Genomic DNA, 18,959 nt, shown 5'->3' on the forward strand with positions numbered 1-18,959 from the left:
AAGGGCGAAGTTCTGGTGGTCCAGCTGCCTCCATTCCATTCCATTATTGAATGTCAGCAACTGAATGTGGGCAACATGGCGTTCAATCTTTTCAAGCACTTCTAATGAGGTCTAATTTCTATGTTTCATATCTAAAACTTTACAACTTTAACCCACTTCATTAAGTTTTCAATTAAAAAAAAAAAAAGGTAAAAACGGGTCAAAAATGTAGTCTAAACATGGATTATAATTATTTGATAAGATTATAAACATGGATTTTTTTATTTGATAAGATTATAAACATGGATTTTTTTAAAATTTGATTCATTAGTCCAATTAATCATTCTGAATTTAATAACATTAATGTTTATAATTACTACTTAAATATTTTTCCTAATTAAGAAAATTTTCCTCTTGAATATTTATTAAAAAATTATTTTAAAAGTGATTTTTAGGATATTTTTTAAAATATTGTATTTTTTAAGTTTTTTAAATATTATTTCTTTTAAGTTTTTCTAAAATTTGTTAAAAATTTTCTTTGAACTAATTTTTTTTCAGTTATCTTTTTAAATGGTGACTATTTTTTTAACTACAAGTACATTTTAAAATTTTAATTTTTTATTTGTAACAATTGACTAACAAAAAAAATAATAATAAAGAGACAAAATTAAAGATTAATTAACTAATTTAATTATTTAATAGTATTAATCTAGTAATAATTATTGCATAACTTTCGAGTATTTATTTGATAGCAACTAAAATATATTAAATATTCATAATAATAATTGCATAAGTGTCATAAATGGGTAATTAAATAAATTAAATAAAAAAGTTTATAATTTAATATTAAATATAATTAACATTTGATCATTTTTGAAATAAAAACTACCAATGATTATTTACTTTATTTAATAAATAAAGTTTCCATTCAATTAAAAGGAGTTTAATTATAACTTCATGAAGCAAATATATGAAGTCTAAATTTTTATACTTATTTTAATTTAAAAAAAAATTACTTACTTTTTGAGATCTAATTCTGTATGTCCCAAAATACTAATTTAAATTGCATTTGCCTAAATATCTTAATTAAAATAGGGAAAAGTAATAATGAAGAGATAAATTCATTGAGATAATAATAGACTAGGGTAAAGTTAATAAAAAAAATTTATATTTTTTTAGTTTTTTAAAAAATAAATAAAGTGAGATATTTAAAAAAAAATTAATTGAAACTAGACAGAAGAGTAATAATGAAATGCGTACTTGATAATATAAAAATAAAAATAAAAATGAAAAACAATTTATTAAGTTAATTAATATATCATTTTAACTCATTTTATATATTTTTTTAGTTTTTTAAAAAATAAATAAAGTGAGATATTTAAAAAAAATCAATTGAAACGAGACAGAAGAGTAATAATGAAATACGTAATTGATAATATAAAAATAAAAATAAAAATGAAAAACAATTTATTAAGTTAATTAATATATCATTTTTAACTCATTTTATATATTCTTTTATTCCAATTATTCTTGCAAAACAATGAGGATTCGAACTTCAATTATTATCAAATTAAATTAAATTAAAAAAAATGGAAAGTTAGAAAAATCGGTATACAAAAAAATCTGAAGAGTCAATGGGATGATCAATTATGTTAAGTGTTGACAAGCACCAACATATCCTTTTTTTTTTTTTTTTTATAAGTTGATGTCTTTGCTCCAAAGACAAGTGATGTTAATTTGAGAATGGAAGGTTCTTTATAAGCTTTAATTTCGTAAATTTAATTTTTTGAAATTAAATATATGAATCAAGACATAATATTTATGATAAAATTTATTTATTAAATATATGAATCTTATATGATTATATCTTAAATTCATTATGATCGATAAAGACAAGAATTTCTCCTTTCTCTATTACCTTTCTCTATCACACAATATTTGAAATAAATATTTAAAATTAGATATTAAATATAATTCATGTAAAATTAAAATTAATTTAATCCTTACAAAAAATTATTATTTTTTAATGTTGTACGCCACATTCTTAGATCGCCGCCATATTTTTTTAACATTGTAAAAGTATCTAAATCTAATGGACTAAGACTAATTCTATTTATGCCAGGATCGGTTCATTAAGTAGTGAAGTGCTTTTAATGATATTATCACTATTTATAAGAATCGAACATTCGATCTTACTTAAAAGACAAGAATGCTTCCTGACCGTTCACGGGGAGGGAGAGGTAAATACTAGGGATAATAAAAGTTTTTTGAGGAATTTTTTTCAATTAATTAAAAATTTTATTGACTAAGAAAAAATTTAGAAAGATAAATTAACAAATATACATAAACAAAAATGAGTGACTAAAAAAAGATATTCCTAAAAATATAAAAATCAAATCTTTAATTATACTATAATACAAAGACTATATAATAATTTACCCAAATTAAAATTCACTTCACATGAACTATACATTTCTAATTCATTTTCATCAAAACAACCTGCTCTGTTCTTTACCCACTAAACGATATTACAAACTTCCAATACAGACAATACAAACACACCAATTTCTCTCTTGCTCAGTTCACGTTTGTCTCTACTCTCTTCTTATATTTCTTCTCTCAGATTCCCTCCATTTCTCTCCCCCTTTCTTTCCATTAATGTATCTCTGCTTGTTCTGGTTCTTGTTCCAAACACAGCTGTTTTGCCTTCTTGGGAATCTTCGTCTTATTGATTGTTATTCTCAGTTCCAAGTCCAACCACTTCATTAATTTTCCCTGGGAATGAATTCCAGCTCTTGTTTTGCTTCATAAAACACAAATTCTCTCTCTCTCTCTCTCTCGGAAACGAAAACCAGCTTTTCTTGTATTACCCATTTGCGTTAATTTTCATTCTTGATTGAATTTCTCGAGTAGTGCAATCTCTCGGCCTCCAAGAAGCCTACTTTCTTCTTCTTCTTCTTCTCAGGAAACAGTACAATGAAGCGACCATCTTTTCAGTCAGCAGATATAAAAAGCTTCCGTTTCTCCAGGGAATCCAGTTTTTAATTGTCGTTTACCAGAACAAGAACCTGCAATTTTCTAGTAGTCACGAGATTTTCATTTCTGGTAAACTCTTGAATCTTCTTAGTTGCTTTCCCCTTTTCATTTTGTCCTTGCATACAAAAGATCATATCTTTTTTCATGTTGTTCATCGTGTTGGTATTTCAGAGCTGTAAAATATACATGAAAATCAAGAAATTCAGATTCCAATTCTCAAAAGCATCTTCTTTCACATAGCGTTTTTCCTAAATTTTTTAAAAAAATTTCTACTGATTTTTAGTTTCATTAATGGGATCATCATTAAGACAAATTCTAAGTTAGGATTTGAGTGTTTTCCAGGTGTTTCAATTTTTACCAACTTAAATATCTCACTTAAAGAATATTAAATATTAATTTAAAATTAAATTAATTTTCTTTTTCAATTATATATTCAAATATTGAAATAATTTTTTAATTTTATTTAAAAGTGATTTAAAGATTCAGTTTTGATTAGACCATGAATGTTTTATGATTAAACAGTTAAGTAAAATTTTTTTAACGAATATTAATGATGACTGTAATTTACTTTGCTTGCTAAACAAATTAAACCCATGATCATATTATAATTAGGGTACACAACTAATTAATCTATAATGAGTGACTTCGAAGTTTACTCTCTTATTCTTTCTTATAATAATAGTCCACAGTTAAAGACAGAATTGACGTTCCAACGTCACCAAGGTCTCATTTTTAAGTCTCTCACTTGTTTGTTTATCAACCTAAATTCTTTAATTATGTAACTCTTAGATTATACCTGGTGTTCTGTAAGCAGATATCTGTTTGTCTGATGTGTTTATGTGGTCTGTTTCGCTTGTTTGCAGGATGCAACAATGGCGACAATTGAAGGAGCAATTTAGCAAGCTCTTTGTTTTTCTTTTACTATTTCCCAATGGCCAAAAGCTGTTTTCTTTCCTTGCAATTCATTTCACTTCTTTTCTTCCTATTCTTGTCAGCTTTCCCGCTTTCTTTTGGCTCGAATGTTGAGACCCAGGCCTTGCTTGAATTCAAAAGACAGCTGAAAGACCCTTTGAACGTTTTGGATTCTTGGAAAGAATTAGATTTTCCATGCATGTTTTCTGGGATTACCTGCGATCTCACATCTGGGAAAGTGACTGAAATCTCACTTGACAACAAGTCTCTCTCTGGTGAGATTTCACCATCCATTTCTGCCCTTGAGAGCTTGACTACCCTTTGGTTGCCTTCTAATTCATTCTCAGGGAAGCTTCCTCTTGAGCTTCTTAATTGCAGCAATCTTAGAGTATTGAATCTAACTGGAAATGAAATGGTGGGAGTCTTTCCTGATCTTTCTTCGTTGAGAAACTTGGAGATTCTTGATTTGTCGTTGAACTACTTCTCCGGCAGATTTCCGACATGGGTAGGAAATTTAACTGGGTTGATTGCGCTTTCTATGGGGCAAAATGAATATGATGAGGGTGAGATCCCTGAGAATATTGGAAATTTGAAGAACTTGACTTATTTGTTTCTGGCTGATAGCCATTTGAGGGGAGAGATTCCGGAGTCCATTTTTGGACTATGGAAGCTTGAAACGCTTGATATTTCGAGGAACAAGATCTCAGGGAAATTCTCAAAATCAATTTCCAAATTGCAAAAGCTTACAAAGATTGAGCTCTTTGTCAACAATTTAACTGGGGAGATCCCACCGGAGCTCGCAAACCTCACTCTCTTGCGGGAATTTGATATATCTTCAAATCAGATGTATGGGAAACTGCCCGAGGGAATTGGAAATTTGAAGTATCTGAAGGTATTCCAGGCATATGATAATAATTTCTCTGGAGAACTACCTGCTGGTTTTGGAGAGATGCAGCATCTTGATGGATTTTCAATTTATGGGAACAATTTTTCTGGGGATTTCCCGGCGAATTTTGGCAGATTCTCACCACTAAACAGTATTGACATATCTGAGAATCAATTTTCAGGTAGTTTCCCGAAGTTTTTGTGTGAAAGCAGAAACTTACAGTACTTGCTGGCTTTGGGAAACAGTTTTTCTGGGGAGTTGCCAGATTCTTACGCTGAGTGTAAATCTTTAATAAGGTTGAGGATCAATAAGAACAAGTTATCTGGACAGATTCCAGATGGGGTTTGGGCTCTGCCACTTGCCAGCGTACTTGATTTGAGTGATAATAATTTCAGTGGACCAATATCCCCTATAATTGGGTTGTCTAACCGCTTGAATCTGTTGATTTTGCAGAACAACAGGTTTTCGGATCAGCTTCCTTCTGAACTTGGCAAATTGAGGAATCTAGAGAAGCTTTCCTTGCAGAATAATAGCTTCTCAGGTGAAATACCTTCTGAAATTGGTGCTTTGAAGCAGTTATCTTCCTTGCATATGGAAGAAAATTCATTAACAGGATCCATACCATCGAAACTGACTGATTGCACTAGACTGGTGAACTTAAATCTTGCTTCGAATTATCTGAGTGGTCAAATCCCACTAGCCTTTTCACTGATGAGCTCTTTAAACTCTTTGAATCTTTCACGAAACGAACTTACTGGTTTGATTCCAGAAGATTTAGAGAAACTGAAGCTTAGTTCCATTGACTTATCTGGAAACCAATTATCAGGAAGAATTCCGTCAGTTCTTCTGACCATGGGTGGTGAGAAAGCATTTCTAGGGAACACGGAACTTTGCATTGTTGAAAATTCCAAGAACATTATAAATTCGAAGATTAATGTTTGCCAGGGAAAGCAGAGTCAGGAACAAACATTTGGAGATAAGTTTGTCATGTTCTCTATCATCATATCTGCCTTGGTTGTTGCTTTTGCTGGCTTACTGCTTGTTAGGTACAAGAACTTCTTCAAGCAAGGTCAAGTAGACAGAGAAAATGATTTGGATCCAAACTGGAGACTTGCATCTTTCGACCAGTTGGATATTAAAGCAGATGAAATATGTAATTTGGAAGAGGAAAATTTGATTGGAAAAGGTGGTACAGGGAAAGTATACCGCCTGGATTTGAAGAGAAGTGGTTGCACAGTGGCTGTAAAGCAACTATGGAAAGGAGATGTTCTCAAGCTTTCAGCAGCTGAAATGGAGACTTTGGGGAAAATCAGGCATAGAAATATCCTGAAGCTTTATGCTAGTTTACTCCAAGAAGGATCATGTTTTCTGGTGTTTGAGTACATGGCTAAAGGTAATCTGTTTAATGCACTTCATAGAAAGATTAAAGATGAAGAGCCTGAATTGGATTGGTATCAGAGGCATAAAATAGCTTTGGGTACGGCTAAGGGAATTGCATATCTGCATCATGATTGCTCTCCACCAATTATTCATAGAGACATAAAATCAAGCAACATTTTACTCGATGAAGATTACGAGCCAAAAATTGCTGATTTTGGGGTTGCAAAGCTTGCAGAAATGTCCTGGAAGGGTTGTGATATTAGCTCTCTTGCAGGCACTCATGGATATATTGCTCCTGGTAAGTTCTTAAACTTTCTTCTCTCTTTCCTTTCTTCCTGGTGATTTCTGTAAATAAGCTAATACTCTTTGCACATATAAACTGCTTTGCAGAGATGGCATATACTCTTAAAGTTACAGAAAAGAGTGATGTGTATAGTTTTGGCATTGTGCTGCTAGAATTAGTCACTGGTAGGAAACCTATTGATGAGGCATATGGAGAAGGGAAAGATATTGTCTACTGGGTTTGGAAGCATGTCAATAACAACGAAAATGTCCTCAAGGTTCTTGACAGCAAGGTTACATCTGAATCTGTCCAAGAGGACATGATTAAAGTATTGAAGATTGCTATCCTCTGCACCACTAAACTTCCAAACCTGCGACCTAACATGAGAGAAGTGGTGAAGTTGCTAGTTGATGCCGATCCTTGCATTTTCAAGTTTCGGGGCAGCAATTCTGAAATAAAAGGAGAAGCTATTCCTCTGAAGTTAGTTTGTTAGTAGTAGTAGTAGTAGTTCAACTTTCAGGATCCAAACTTTCTAAGCAAGTGTTAGCACAAAGTTTGGTGATATATAAATATAATTAAATTGTGGTTACAAGCATAAGCTGGTTTGCAAAAGGCTTTTTGTTGCAATTTAATCAGGTGCTTAGAGTCTTCATCTTGTGAATATGTGATGTTTTGCCCTAGAATAAATAAATTTTAGCAATCATCTGCTCCAATATGCAATTCTGTTTTGAGTTAAATACTTCCAAACAATGTGTTTTTGAGTAACAAGGTGTTTTTGAGTACATTCTAATTCATTAGGAATGGCAAAATTGAGTCTTCCCGATATGAACAAAATTGTTTTCGAATCGGAATTGAAACTGTCAAAAATCGAAATTGAAATTGAATAGAACCAAAACTGATTAGGAACCAAAATTGATTAGGAACCAAAATTGATTAAAACCATAGTCTACCAGTTCAATTCTAATTCATCCCCTAGCTAAGATTTGAACTGCCAATTCGAACATAAAATCGATCCAAAGTAGATTAGCTACCAGGTCTAAATATCATTGAACTAAAAGTCGTTAATATATTTAATGTTTGAACTTTGTTGTTTGCATTATTACAATAATTTTTCTTACTTAGTATTTATTAAATATATTAGTCCCACATGTTTGTATTTTGGATCTATAATGAACCGGGTATAAGCAATAATTTCCTTGATGATAAAAGTAGAATTCATCTCATAATAATTGGGTAAATATCACACGCAATCACTAACATATAAGTGTTTTCATAAAAATCATTGAACTTTATTATTTATAAAATTCACTAAGCTTTAATTTTATTTCATAAAAGTTACTGTAACAATAAATTAAAGGTTTCTAGGTTAACCTGTTGACTTATCAATTATTTTATAAATAAATTTATATTATTTTATTTTATTTAAAAAAAATAAAATGCATAAAAAGCATTCAGTTACTCTTCTCCCTGTCAAATTCCTCTCCTTTTTCTGTATTTTTTTCACTGGCAATTACTGATTAAATAATTTTATTTATAAAATAGATGACAGATCAATAAGTTAATTTAAAAATTTTTAGTTTTATACCATAATAATTTTTATGAAATTAAATTAAAATTTTATAAATTTTATAAAAAAATTAAAATTTAATAATTTTTATAAAAATATTTATAAAATTGAGTGACAAACATGTGGTAATTACCTCACAACAATTAATAGTTAGGAGATACGCAGCAAGCAGACCTTCTAGGTTCTAGCTCACTGGATGACAAATCCCACTAGGGCATATGCTCTTGAGCTTCTACTCCACTCTTGGTGTCCATAGATCCACAGGGCTGCACTTACTCAAATTCCACTTTGAAGTAGAAAAGTTTAGGAACCCTAACCCTTTGTGAAGCCCACAAGAATGTACATATGCATCGCATGGGCTCCACACAGCAAAGACCAAACACAGGAAGCCTTGACTAACATTACCCCAAGGGCAAACATAATTTATAAATCACTTTTATTAGTCAAAAAATTATTATTTGGATAAGAATTAATTTAAAAATAAATTATAATTAAATTTTGAGGGGCAAGTTCTGTTTTAGGTTATAGGGTAAGGGTATGGGTATGAATCTGAACCTTCCCATTGTGTACGTTGAGTATCAAAAGGTTTCCTTAATGATGAGACCAAATCATTGTGTAGGGGACTAAAATAGGAATCATGTTTCTTATTGCATGAAACTCGGTAAAACTCCCCCACCAAACTCAATTATAACTAAGGGCCTGTTTGGTTTAACTTTTGAATCTAATGATAAATGTTGGTGATACATTAAGTATATTATAAATTGATAACCGATAGTGATGATATGCTTTATGTTAAGTGTTTGGTAAAATTATATTTAGCTGTTGCTGTTGATATGTAAAATGACTAATAAGGGTATATATCATATAATTTATTTTATTATTTAAATAAATATAAAATTATAAATTTATTACATTATATTAAATATATAATTATTAAATTAATATATTATATTATTTAAATAAATATATAATTATTAATCTTTTATATTATATCATTTATTTTATTATTGAAATAAGAAAATAATTATTTTTTAAGATAATTAAATAATTTTAAAAATATAAATAAAATAATAAAATAATTATTATTGTTAATAGAAAAATTTATAATTAATTTTAAGTTTTTAGATATAAATAAATATTTTATATTTTATGTTATTAATAAAAAAATATTTTATCAAAATTAAAATTAGTTAATTAAAATGTTAAAATTTAAAATGAAAAAATAAAAATATTAATAATATTAATTTTCTAGTTAAATAAAAAAGGATAATATAGTCAAAATAAAAAATAAAACCAAATCAGCTATCAGCTGATGAGAATAAATTTCTAAAAATAGAGTGATACAACCGCAAATGATGGGTATCATATCAGTTGCCCATCAGCTATCAGCTCTATTTTTTTGAGCTTGCCAAACACTATAGTTCACCTGTTTGGGTGTCTATCAGCTATCAGCTGCACCCAACAGGTAAACCAAACACCCCCTAAGTCAAAAGTTTCCAGATACTATCAACTTAACCACTCCCTATATTCACTTCAATTTATTCTTTTTCTATGTTCAAAAAACAGGAAAACCATTCCTTGGGTTGACCTTTTTTTTTTTTAAATTAATCATTTAGAGAATATTTATGTTTAATTTAACTACTTACTTTTAACTTTTAACTTAAAAAAAATATTTTTTAACTTATAAGTTAAATTAAAAATAAGCAGTTAATTATTTAGTAAAACTACTTGAAATTAAATTTTAAATAGTTCAAATATTTGATTAAAATGAGAATAGTGTTATTACTTTTAAAAATTATTAGGATAATATAGTCATTTATTTATTCAAATAGTAATTTTAAAATAAGTAAATAAGTCAGTATCATTTATGATTTCTGATTTATTTAAAATAATTCTTTTACTTATAACTTTATGCTTATAAGTAGATTTAATTAATTTATAAGTTAAACCAAATATACTCTTAATTCATCGTTTAGCTTGCTTTTGTCATTGTTAGTGTACGCATTTTGTACATGGCATTGTCATATGGGCATAAGTGCTTTATACATTTTTACACTTGCAGTAAGGATAATAAAAAGTTAATTGTGTAGAAAAAAAAATTCCAAGGTTTTTCAAAATATATTTTTTTATATTGTTAAAATTAGTAATTTTAGTCCATGCAACAAATATATGCACAGGCACAAGTGAAAGACTAAATTATTTTATAATATAATAATTAAGGGTTGGATGCATATTTTAATTCCTAATTTTTATCTAAAAAGTTTAGTGACACATTCACTTTTGAAAAAGTTTTATTTTACTCCTTAATTTTTTGAAATGCGCAATTAAATTGTGATCTTCGTTAGCATGAAAATTGAAGAAGAAATTAAACTAATTGAGAGTACAAATAGTTTTTTTTTTTTCTTTCATTTTGATAAAGGTAAGCGATTAATTGATGCATTCGATCTTCTTAAATTTATTAAATTCTGAAAGTTTAAATACGAGATATGTCGTTTTTAAAGTTTAGGATGCCATTGAACTTTTTAATAAACTTCAGGGATTAATTTATACATTCAACCATAATTAAGAGACTAAAATATATTTAAAATTTTAACAATTTCAAATGCAGTCTAATTGAAAATGTCAAATGCTAAAGTGTAATAAAAATTCATTATTTTATATCAGAATACAAATGAAGTTATTAACAAAGTATAGGATCAAAATTACTCTAACTAATATTGAAATAGCAAAAATTAAAATATAAATTATGGGGTAATTAAATTACCCTTTGTATTAATTAAACATATAATTAACTAATTTTCTATTTATGTGATGGATATAAAATTACAATACAATGGGATTTGGAATTCAATGCCTAAACTTTCAATCCAAAGGAACCTTATATTTCAAAAACATTATAATGTCATCTGTATAAAATTCATAATGTACAAATTGCAATTAAATACCTCATTTTTTTATTCTCAAATTTGAACTGTTTGGATTGAAGAAAAATAAAGGAGGAAGGAAAATATGAGAGGAAAATAATCTTATTTTTCATTCAATTTATGTTTGGTTAAGAAGAAAATAGGGAAGAAAGAAAATATGGAAGGGAAAATAAATATTTCATTCCACTTTCATTTTCTCTCCAAATTAGGGGAAAAGTGGGATAAAAATATTTAAAATTACAAAAATATCTCTATACTTTTAGCTTTTTATATATATATATATATATATATATATATATATATATATATATATATATATATATATATATATATATATATATATATTTAGGGGTAAATTTGTAATTTTATTGTTTAAAAAACAATATTCCTTTCAATATTTTTCTTCCCATATCCAAACACAAAATGAAAAAATTATTTTCCTTCCTAATCATTATATTTTTTTTATTTTTTTTCATTATTATTTTTTCTCTTATCCAAATATAGTGTAAACAAAATCTTAAAAAAAGAAATATAAAGAAAACTATTATTTTTTTATTTGCTCAAGATTTTCAAAATTATAATTAAAATTTTAATTTTTAAAAAATAAATCAATTTTTTAAAAAAATAAACAAGATAAAATTATTGATTCTAATTTACAATAATTTCCAAAATTTAGACTATTAAATTAAAAAAAAAAAGGAAAAAAGTGCTTGAGAGTGCTAATAAAGAGGATTAATGGAGATAAGTCATCCAAATTTCTATTCAAAATATTTGACCTGAGATTAGTTGACTGCCCCTTGTATATTGGGATAGATAAATAATTAGAAGAATACTCATGGATGATGGATAGCTACTTGTTTCTTTTAAAATTAATTAATTTCAACTTTGAAGAAATTTAATGGCATATGACCTTCCTCCCAATCATGATTAGAAAATTCAACAAATTTTACTGGTCTATGACCTGAGCATGTGCCTCTTATAATTCAGGGAACCTTCTAATTAATTAATTAATTAATATTGAATTTTCTTGAAGAGAAAAAAAAGAAAAGGATTAATTTTGATTTAAATAGGGAATACCATAAGAAATTATATTCAATTGGGAATCTTTGTAGAAGTGAAAAATATAAGTAAACTGGCAAAGATATTTGGTTTGGATTAAGTCACAAATTATTATCTTCTTTGATTTCCCCATTTATTCCTCTAAAATATTAATTAATTAATTAATTTTTTTTCTATGGAATTATTTATTTTTCAAAATACCTAATTTTTTTGTACTTATATATTTATTTACATTTAATTTATTTGATGTAAATTATTTACATGAAATAATGGAATTATAATATAATTTCTCATATATAAATGTAAAGTACACAACATTTACAGCTTATCTATCCCTCTTATAAAAAAAAATTAACTAATTTCTTTAAAAAGGAAAAAAAAAAAACAATGGTAGAGGAAAAAATAAATTAAATATGAGATTTATAATTTTATTTTTAATACTTTAAAAAAGCTTTAAATAGAAAATAAACAATAAGTTCACACTATGATGAGTAAAAGTAAATAATTCTAAAATAGCTCCATGGGAGAGCTCAGAACTCAAACTTTCCTTACCTTTTGCACTTTAAAGTTGGAAAAAGACCCACCAGACTATCACTTGATCAACAAAATCAAATCCCATTTAGCTCTATTATTATTATTATTATTATTATTAAGAAATTACTAGATACATTCAATATACATGTATTATCTCTCACAATCATGTAGAACTCATTTTTCGTATTATAAGAGAAAGCACTATTTTTACATACACCGAAAATATTGTATGATCTTCCATTGTTATCGAGGGTGGTCCAAATCCAATTGAGTAGGATTTACTGTAATTGAGAAAGTCCTCAAAAGCAACAAGAATTTGGAGATTTTTGGCTTTACAGAAACAGAATCACATGCACAGTTTGATATATTCTTAGGGAAAGAAAGAATAAGAATAGAAGAGGTAATATCAATAATACCCAGTCGTATTATCGATTTGGCTTCGCGCCTTTCCTACTTCAACTCTTCACTCTTGACCACACACGCTTACGCTCTCTCCTTTCAAAACGACTTGGTCTTTGGTCCTCCTCTCACTCTCCTTTCTCTGTCTAGCTTCCTTCTCTGCAAACCGCGTTTCTTTCTTTTCTAAATTCTCACCCCCTTAAAAATCCCCTCAAAACAGCCATCATCTACCACCACCGCCCCCCACCATGATATTATCAATTCTTGCTACCCATTTCTATGGCTTTTCTTTTTCTTCGTACTATTCTTTCTCTTCTACTCTTTTTGTCTTCTTTTCCTTCTATTCTTTCACTCTCTACTGTTGCTATTTCTGAAACTTCCAACCATACATTGATTTGTGCTTTGGGGAGAACTAGTAGTCGTCAAACTTTTCTTAATTGTTCTAGTTTTCCTGCTGGGATTCAGATTCCTGTATTGAATAATTCAAGCTTTTCTTATTCCGGGATTGTTGCTGGAGATGGGTTTGTCAGCGCTTTAATGTCTTTGTCTTCCTCTTCCAATTCAACTATCGTTTCCTGGAGATTCTCTAGTAATGGTAGTATTACGGGTTATAAGAGAATCTATGAAGGTCCTGCTTTCAGAGTGCTTGAAGCTGGTAATTCCCTTACATGTGGTATTGTTGATGCCACCAATCGCCTAGAGTGCTGGCCAAGGCGGAAATTCAAGTCTATCTCTGCTCATGCTCAGAATTTGAACTTTTCCAGTATTGCAGTAGGTGAAGACTTCGTTTGTGGATTATTAAGAATTGGTAATATTAATTGCTTCGGAAACAATCCTCTTGTCAATGGCTCTCACGAAGGGAATTTTAGCATGATTGCTGCTGGGTTCCGGCATGCCTGTGCTCTAACTTTTGATTACGAATTGCAATGTTGGGGAGAGAGCGAACCACCACGAGATAAGTTCAAATTGTTGGCATTAGGAGAGAACCGTAGCTGCGGTTTGCGGCTTAATGATACAGTAGTTTGTTGGGGGCAGAACAATTTCAGCTTGCAAGAAAGTTTGAAAGATAGTTATTTTGTCAATATTGAAGCTAAGAGGAACATTTTCTGTGGAGTTCGGAAAGAGAATTATTCCCTGGTTTGTTGGGGTAATGAGATATTGGACTCTAACTTAACGGTGTTTGATGAAGTAATCCCAGGACCATGTACAAATAGCTGTCAAAATACACATGCTATGTTAGCAGGATCAGGCAAGTTTTGCCCCCAAGGATTTTTTATTTGTCATGATAATACTAATACCATTACTCCACCGCCACCAACCGTGCCACCACCACCGGCTCAACCATTAGCACCATGTCGGCCGCCATCGACGCCTCCAGGGGGATCAACAAGTAGTGAATGGAGTAACAAGATGATAGCTTTCCTAGTAGTGGGCTGTGTGGGATCCACTGTTTTGTTGCTAGCCGCTGGCTTCTTTGTCCTCAGATACTGCAAGTGCAGAGGATGTCGAGTCCATGATTCAGGGCGGTTGGATGAGACCGGAGCACCCCTCGAACAGGGTACAGGACAACAACAGCAGCAACACCCACAAATCGAACAAGCACCACCACCACCTGTTCTGGAGAAGCGTCTTAGCCAATTGGCCAGCATGGGAAATGCAGGTCATTTAGAAGAATTCCCATTGCAACTGCTACTTCAAGCCACGAACAACTTCTCCGAGGATCACAAAGTTGGAACAGGAAGCTTCGGTTCAGTCTATCGCGGCACGTTAGAGGATGGCCGAGAAGTAGCAATCAAACGAGCAGAAACATCAAGCACTAGTTCCTACGCAATAGGAACCAGGCGTCAAGAAGACAAAGACAATGCATTCATTAACGAACTCGAATCCTTATCCCGTCTTCATCACAAGAATCTCATCCGATTACTAGGCTTCTGCGAAGATTGTAACGAAAGGGTATTAGTCTACGAGTACCTAAGCAATGGCACCCTCCATGATCATCTCCACAAGCTCCAAAGCTCACCATTAATGTCATGGACTGCAAGAATCAAAGTAGCACTAGACGCAGCCAGGGGAATCGAGTACCTGCACGAGTACGCAGTACCACCAGTCATTCACCGAGACATAAAATCATCTAACATACTTCTGGACTCATCCTGGAACGCCAAGGTCTCAGATTTCGGACTATCGCTGATGGGTCCTGATGACGAAGAATCCCACCTGTCCCTTCGAGCAGCAGGCACAGTAGGATACATGGACCCAGAGTACTACAGGCTGCAACAGCTGACCACAAAGAGCGACGTGTACAGCTTCGGAATAGTGTTGCTAGAGCTATTATCAGGAATCAAAGCAATACACAAGAACGAGAATGGAACGCCAAGAAATGTGGTGGATTTTGTAGTACCATTCATTGTACATGATGAAATACACAGAGCCTTGGACTCGAGAGTTCCACCGCCAACGCCGTTTGAAATAGAGGCTGTGGCGTATGTAGGATATTTGGCGGCAGATTGCGTGACGCTAGATGGCCGAGATCGGCCGCCGATGACCGAAATTGTAAATAGCTTGGAAAGAGCATTGGCTGCGTGTTTGGTGCACCCCACCTCGCTTTCGCGGTCCACGACCGGGTCCTCCACATAGCCCCAAGTGGGAGAAAGCACCAGCGCACACGTGCCAGGAACTAGTCTAATTTTTTTGTATAAACCATTTTTTTTTTTAAATTTCCCACCATAAATTTTTTTTTTTTTTTGTAATTTTTGATTTTTGGTCCAAAATGTGCATGATTGTGTGACTAACAGACAAAAAAAAAAAAAGGAGTTGATTATGGTTCACAGCTCATGAAATTTTGTACGTTTAGTTTTGAAGGATTCATTGAAATTGAGAGGTCAAATGGGAGGAAATTGAATTTTGGAATTGAAAAATCAATGGGAAAGTAATCGGAATTAGGAAGGAAATGATTTCAAAGTTTCCAACACCAACACCATGACTTTTTTTTTGCGTGTTTCTCATGTCAATACAAATGTTTATATTATTCAATAGGACTATTTCCACGTCCTAAAATCACAATTTCATATTACTATAATATACATAAAATTGTCTTTACCTATTTCTTTAATTACCTATCCCCCCTCTCCCTAACCACAAATTTTCTTTCTTTTTTTATTTTTTTTTAAATTACAAATTTTCATTTTTTTATTTGTTCCTAATAGATACTCAATTTGAGCTCTTACTAGCTCTATAGTAAGTCTTACTCTTCTAGTTTAATCTATATATATTGATTTGGATGAAGAATTAATTATGATAAAATCACAACTAAGAGAACTAAGTTCCATTTCTATGGCAAGACAAAAGGGGTCCTTCTTTTGTTGCTTGTTTAGGGCCATACATGGAATAGTTTGGTGGTGGTGGTGGTCTTGAGTTGCCCTTAAGGGGTTGGAGGATGGAGTCGCGAGAGTGATAATGCACTTAAATTCTTTATTATTTGATAATCATGTTAGTAATTTATTATTTATTTGATAATGGAAGAAATATATGGTTGACACTACGACTTCACACACAAGATGGATAGATTGTGATAGGGTGTATTGTATATGGATTGATTTGGGTGGTTAAAGATTATATGTCAAATTAAATTCAACACATCCATTTACTAAAACTTTAACTCAAACCAACCATGAAACACAATTCCTTTTCTTTCTAGCTTTTTAGAGAGATAATTCTCTCTATTTTGAATTCTTTTTTCTTTTTTCGAAAATTATAGCTCCTTTTACCTTTAGAGGCTTCCCTATCCTTACTGAGTAGGCGGCTCCTACCTTAAATGATTTTGTGGGTTTTCACCCTTTCCTTACTGAGTGTGATTTTTACCATGCGTATAATTTTTACCATGCGTTTGATTTTGCAGGTCTGAGGTTATAGTAAGGGTGCTTTCATGGTTGACCTACTCTGTGTTGTGTTTGGCTCAGCATCGACTATGGTTGGCTTGGTCAAGCTTCTGTGTTTTGCTGGCTCTATTTATGCTTGATGAGTTTGGGTTGTGGTATCTCTGGCAACGTCACCAGTGCCTCTTAATGCGTCTAGTCCCTCGATGACTAAGAATGAGATCACCAAGGAGCATTGTCTCACCCGCCCATCGACAACCTAACATTTGTTTCTGGATTTGATCGTGATGAACATATATTACGGAAAGGAAACGGAAACATAAACACAGGGAAATGACATTTTTAAAATTATAGTACATAAAAATATAGAAAAATTATATATAGATATCTTACTAAATATTACTTAGAATAATTTAAATTAATTTTTATAAAGATATTTACATTTATTTTTAATTTATACAAAATAAAGTTTATAAAGAAAAATATATAAATGCATAAGAGAATAGCAAGGAAATTGTATTGGTTGATTCTGGGTGAAGTGATGGTCTCTGTTCCCCTTGCATGGCTGAAGCGTTGGCGTTGCATCATGCTTTTATCAGACTTCGACATCAACAGTTTCAAGAGGTGTTAGTGGAGGTTGATTCTAAGGAATTAGTCAGCGCCATCGCAGCTAATGGAGAGGATCTCCTGGAATGGGATAGTATTCTTCAAGATTGTAGAAGCCCTTAAATCAAGATCCCAGTTTTCCTAGTGTCTTGGAAATTCGATTGCTTATCTTTTAACAAGAAATTCTAGTTCTTTGAACTGTGATATGTTATGGAAAAAGCCCTTTTATGATCTGAGATATTGAAATATAACTGATTCATTCTCAATTTTAACGCAAGTATCTTTTCTTAAAATATATATATATATATATATATATATATATAAATGCAAAAGAAAACTAAAAAAAATTCTAAATTAGATTTAAGCCGAAAAACTAAGGAAACTCTATTTAGGCCCAATAACCATTAAACCCTCTTCTTCTTCTTTTTCTTTTCGTTTTCTAGTCTCTGACTCTGCTTTGTTGCGATTTTAAATTTTTAACTCAATTTTTTTTTAAAGAAAGGCGTTTCCTTAAATTTAACAGATACGGCTTTGAAAACGTGTCATTGATTTGTCCCACCGTTTCCACCCCAGAAACATTTCAAGACGGAAAAACGCCAAGTGATTGGCATTTCCATGCTTTGCAGTTGATGAGATTATGGACAGCATCTCTTGGCCGAGAAATGACTTCTATGTTTTCCCTCACTTGAGATGGTTGAAATCTGCCCATGGTTCTTGGATTTCGGCAACGTTGTCCTAAATTTGGGTTCTTGGGCGTGGCAGCACTGGCGACTGTAGTTGACTCTGTCAAAATTGGGTTAATCCACCTATGGGTTTTCTCTGTAATGGGCTTTGGGAGTGGTTCTCTTTTAGGGCTTGGGTGGATTGGATCTACTTAGCAACTACTATTGGCACTTTATTATTTAATAGGCCTTAGGCCTAAATTGCACTGCCCCTTTATCTAAATAAAATTTATCTTTTTTAAAAAAAAAAAAAAACCAAACAACCATTAAAAGACTCAAATAAGTACTCTTGGGTTTTTTTTTTTTTTTTTTTTTTTTAGTTCAAATTAGTTTTGAAAGCAAACGCACAGGCAAAAGCCATAGTAGCTGATGATTATAAAGGAAAGATTTTTACCCTCAACTTGTTTGCATTGAAAATTGGGCACATAATTTATAGGTCAATTTCAAATTTACCTTGATTATAAAATCAATAAAGGATATAAAGTTGTAAGAGCCTTCTACCATAATTAAGTTGACCTATGAAAGTCAATTTCAAAGTTTTAGCAACATTTAAAAAAAAAAAACCAATGTTTGATCACTGAAATTTGGAGAAGCAAAGAAAAATTGAAGGTATTGATTTCTGTATGGGTAAGTGTAAAATAATAAAATTAGTCTTATTTATTAGAAGTCAACATGATTTTGATAATTTTACTTCGATTCTATTTTCCATTAAGAATTGAATTGAAATCATGACGAATTTATACCAAAATAAAACCATCCTAACTATATCAAAACAAAATATCAATTTTAGAAATATG

The 18,959-nt window shown here is 31.0% G+C and overlaps 2 protein-coding genes across 3 annotated transcripts; both read left to right on the top strand.

The window, feature by feature from the left end:
- Positions 1-2,442: 2,442 nt before the first annotated feature.
- LOC110649709 (receptor protein-tyrosine kinase CEPR2) lies at positions 2,443-7,189 on the top strand. Of its 2 annotated transcripts, none has more exons than XM_058131375.1 (3): positions 2,443-3,084; positions 3,879-6,491; positions 6,584-7,189. In XM_058131375.1, the coding sequence occupies exons 2-3, from the start codon at positions 3,947-3,949 to the stop codon at positions 6,967-6,969; spliced, it is 2,931 nt and encodes a 976-aa protein (XP_057987358.1). In that variant the 5' UTR covers positions 2,443-3,084; positions 3,879-3,946; the 3' UTR covers positions 6,970-7,189. The 2 variants fall into 2 exon arrangements, with proteins under 2 accessions (XP_057987358.1, XP_057987359.1); XM_058131376.1 differs by lacking the exon at positions 2,443-3,084 and adding an exon at positions 3,601-3,738.
- A 5,868-nt stretch (positions 7,190-13,057) lies between these two features.
- On the top strand, positions 13,058-15,910 carry LOC110649707 (serine/threonine-protein kinase-like protein CCR4). Its single transcript, XM_021804392.2, has one exon. The coding sequence runs from the start codon at positions 13,239-13,241 to the stop codon at positions 15,594-15,596; it is 2,358 nt and encodes a 785-aa protein (XP_021660084.2). The 5' UTR covers positions 13,058-13,238; the 3' UTR covers positions 15,597-15,910.
- The last annotated feature ends 3,049 nt before the right edge of the window (positions 15,911-18,959 follow it).

This window comes from Hevea brasiliensis, chromosome 12 (assembly GCF_030052815.1).
Source record: "Hevea brasiliensis isolate MT/VB/25A 57/8 chromosome 12, ASM3005281v1, whole genome shotgun sequence".
NCBI lineage: Eukaryota > Viridiplantae > Streptophyta > Magnoliopsida > Malpighiales > Euphorbiaceae > Hevea > Hevea brasiliensis.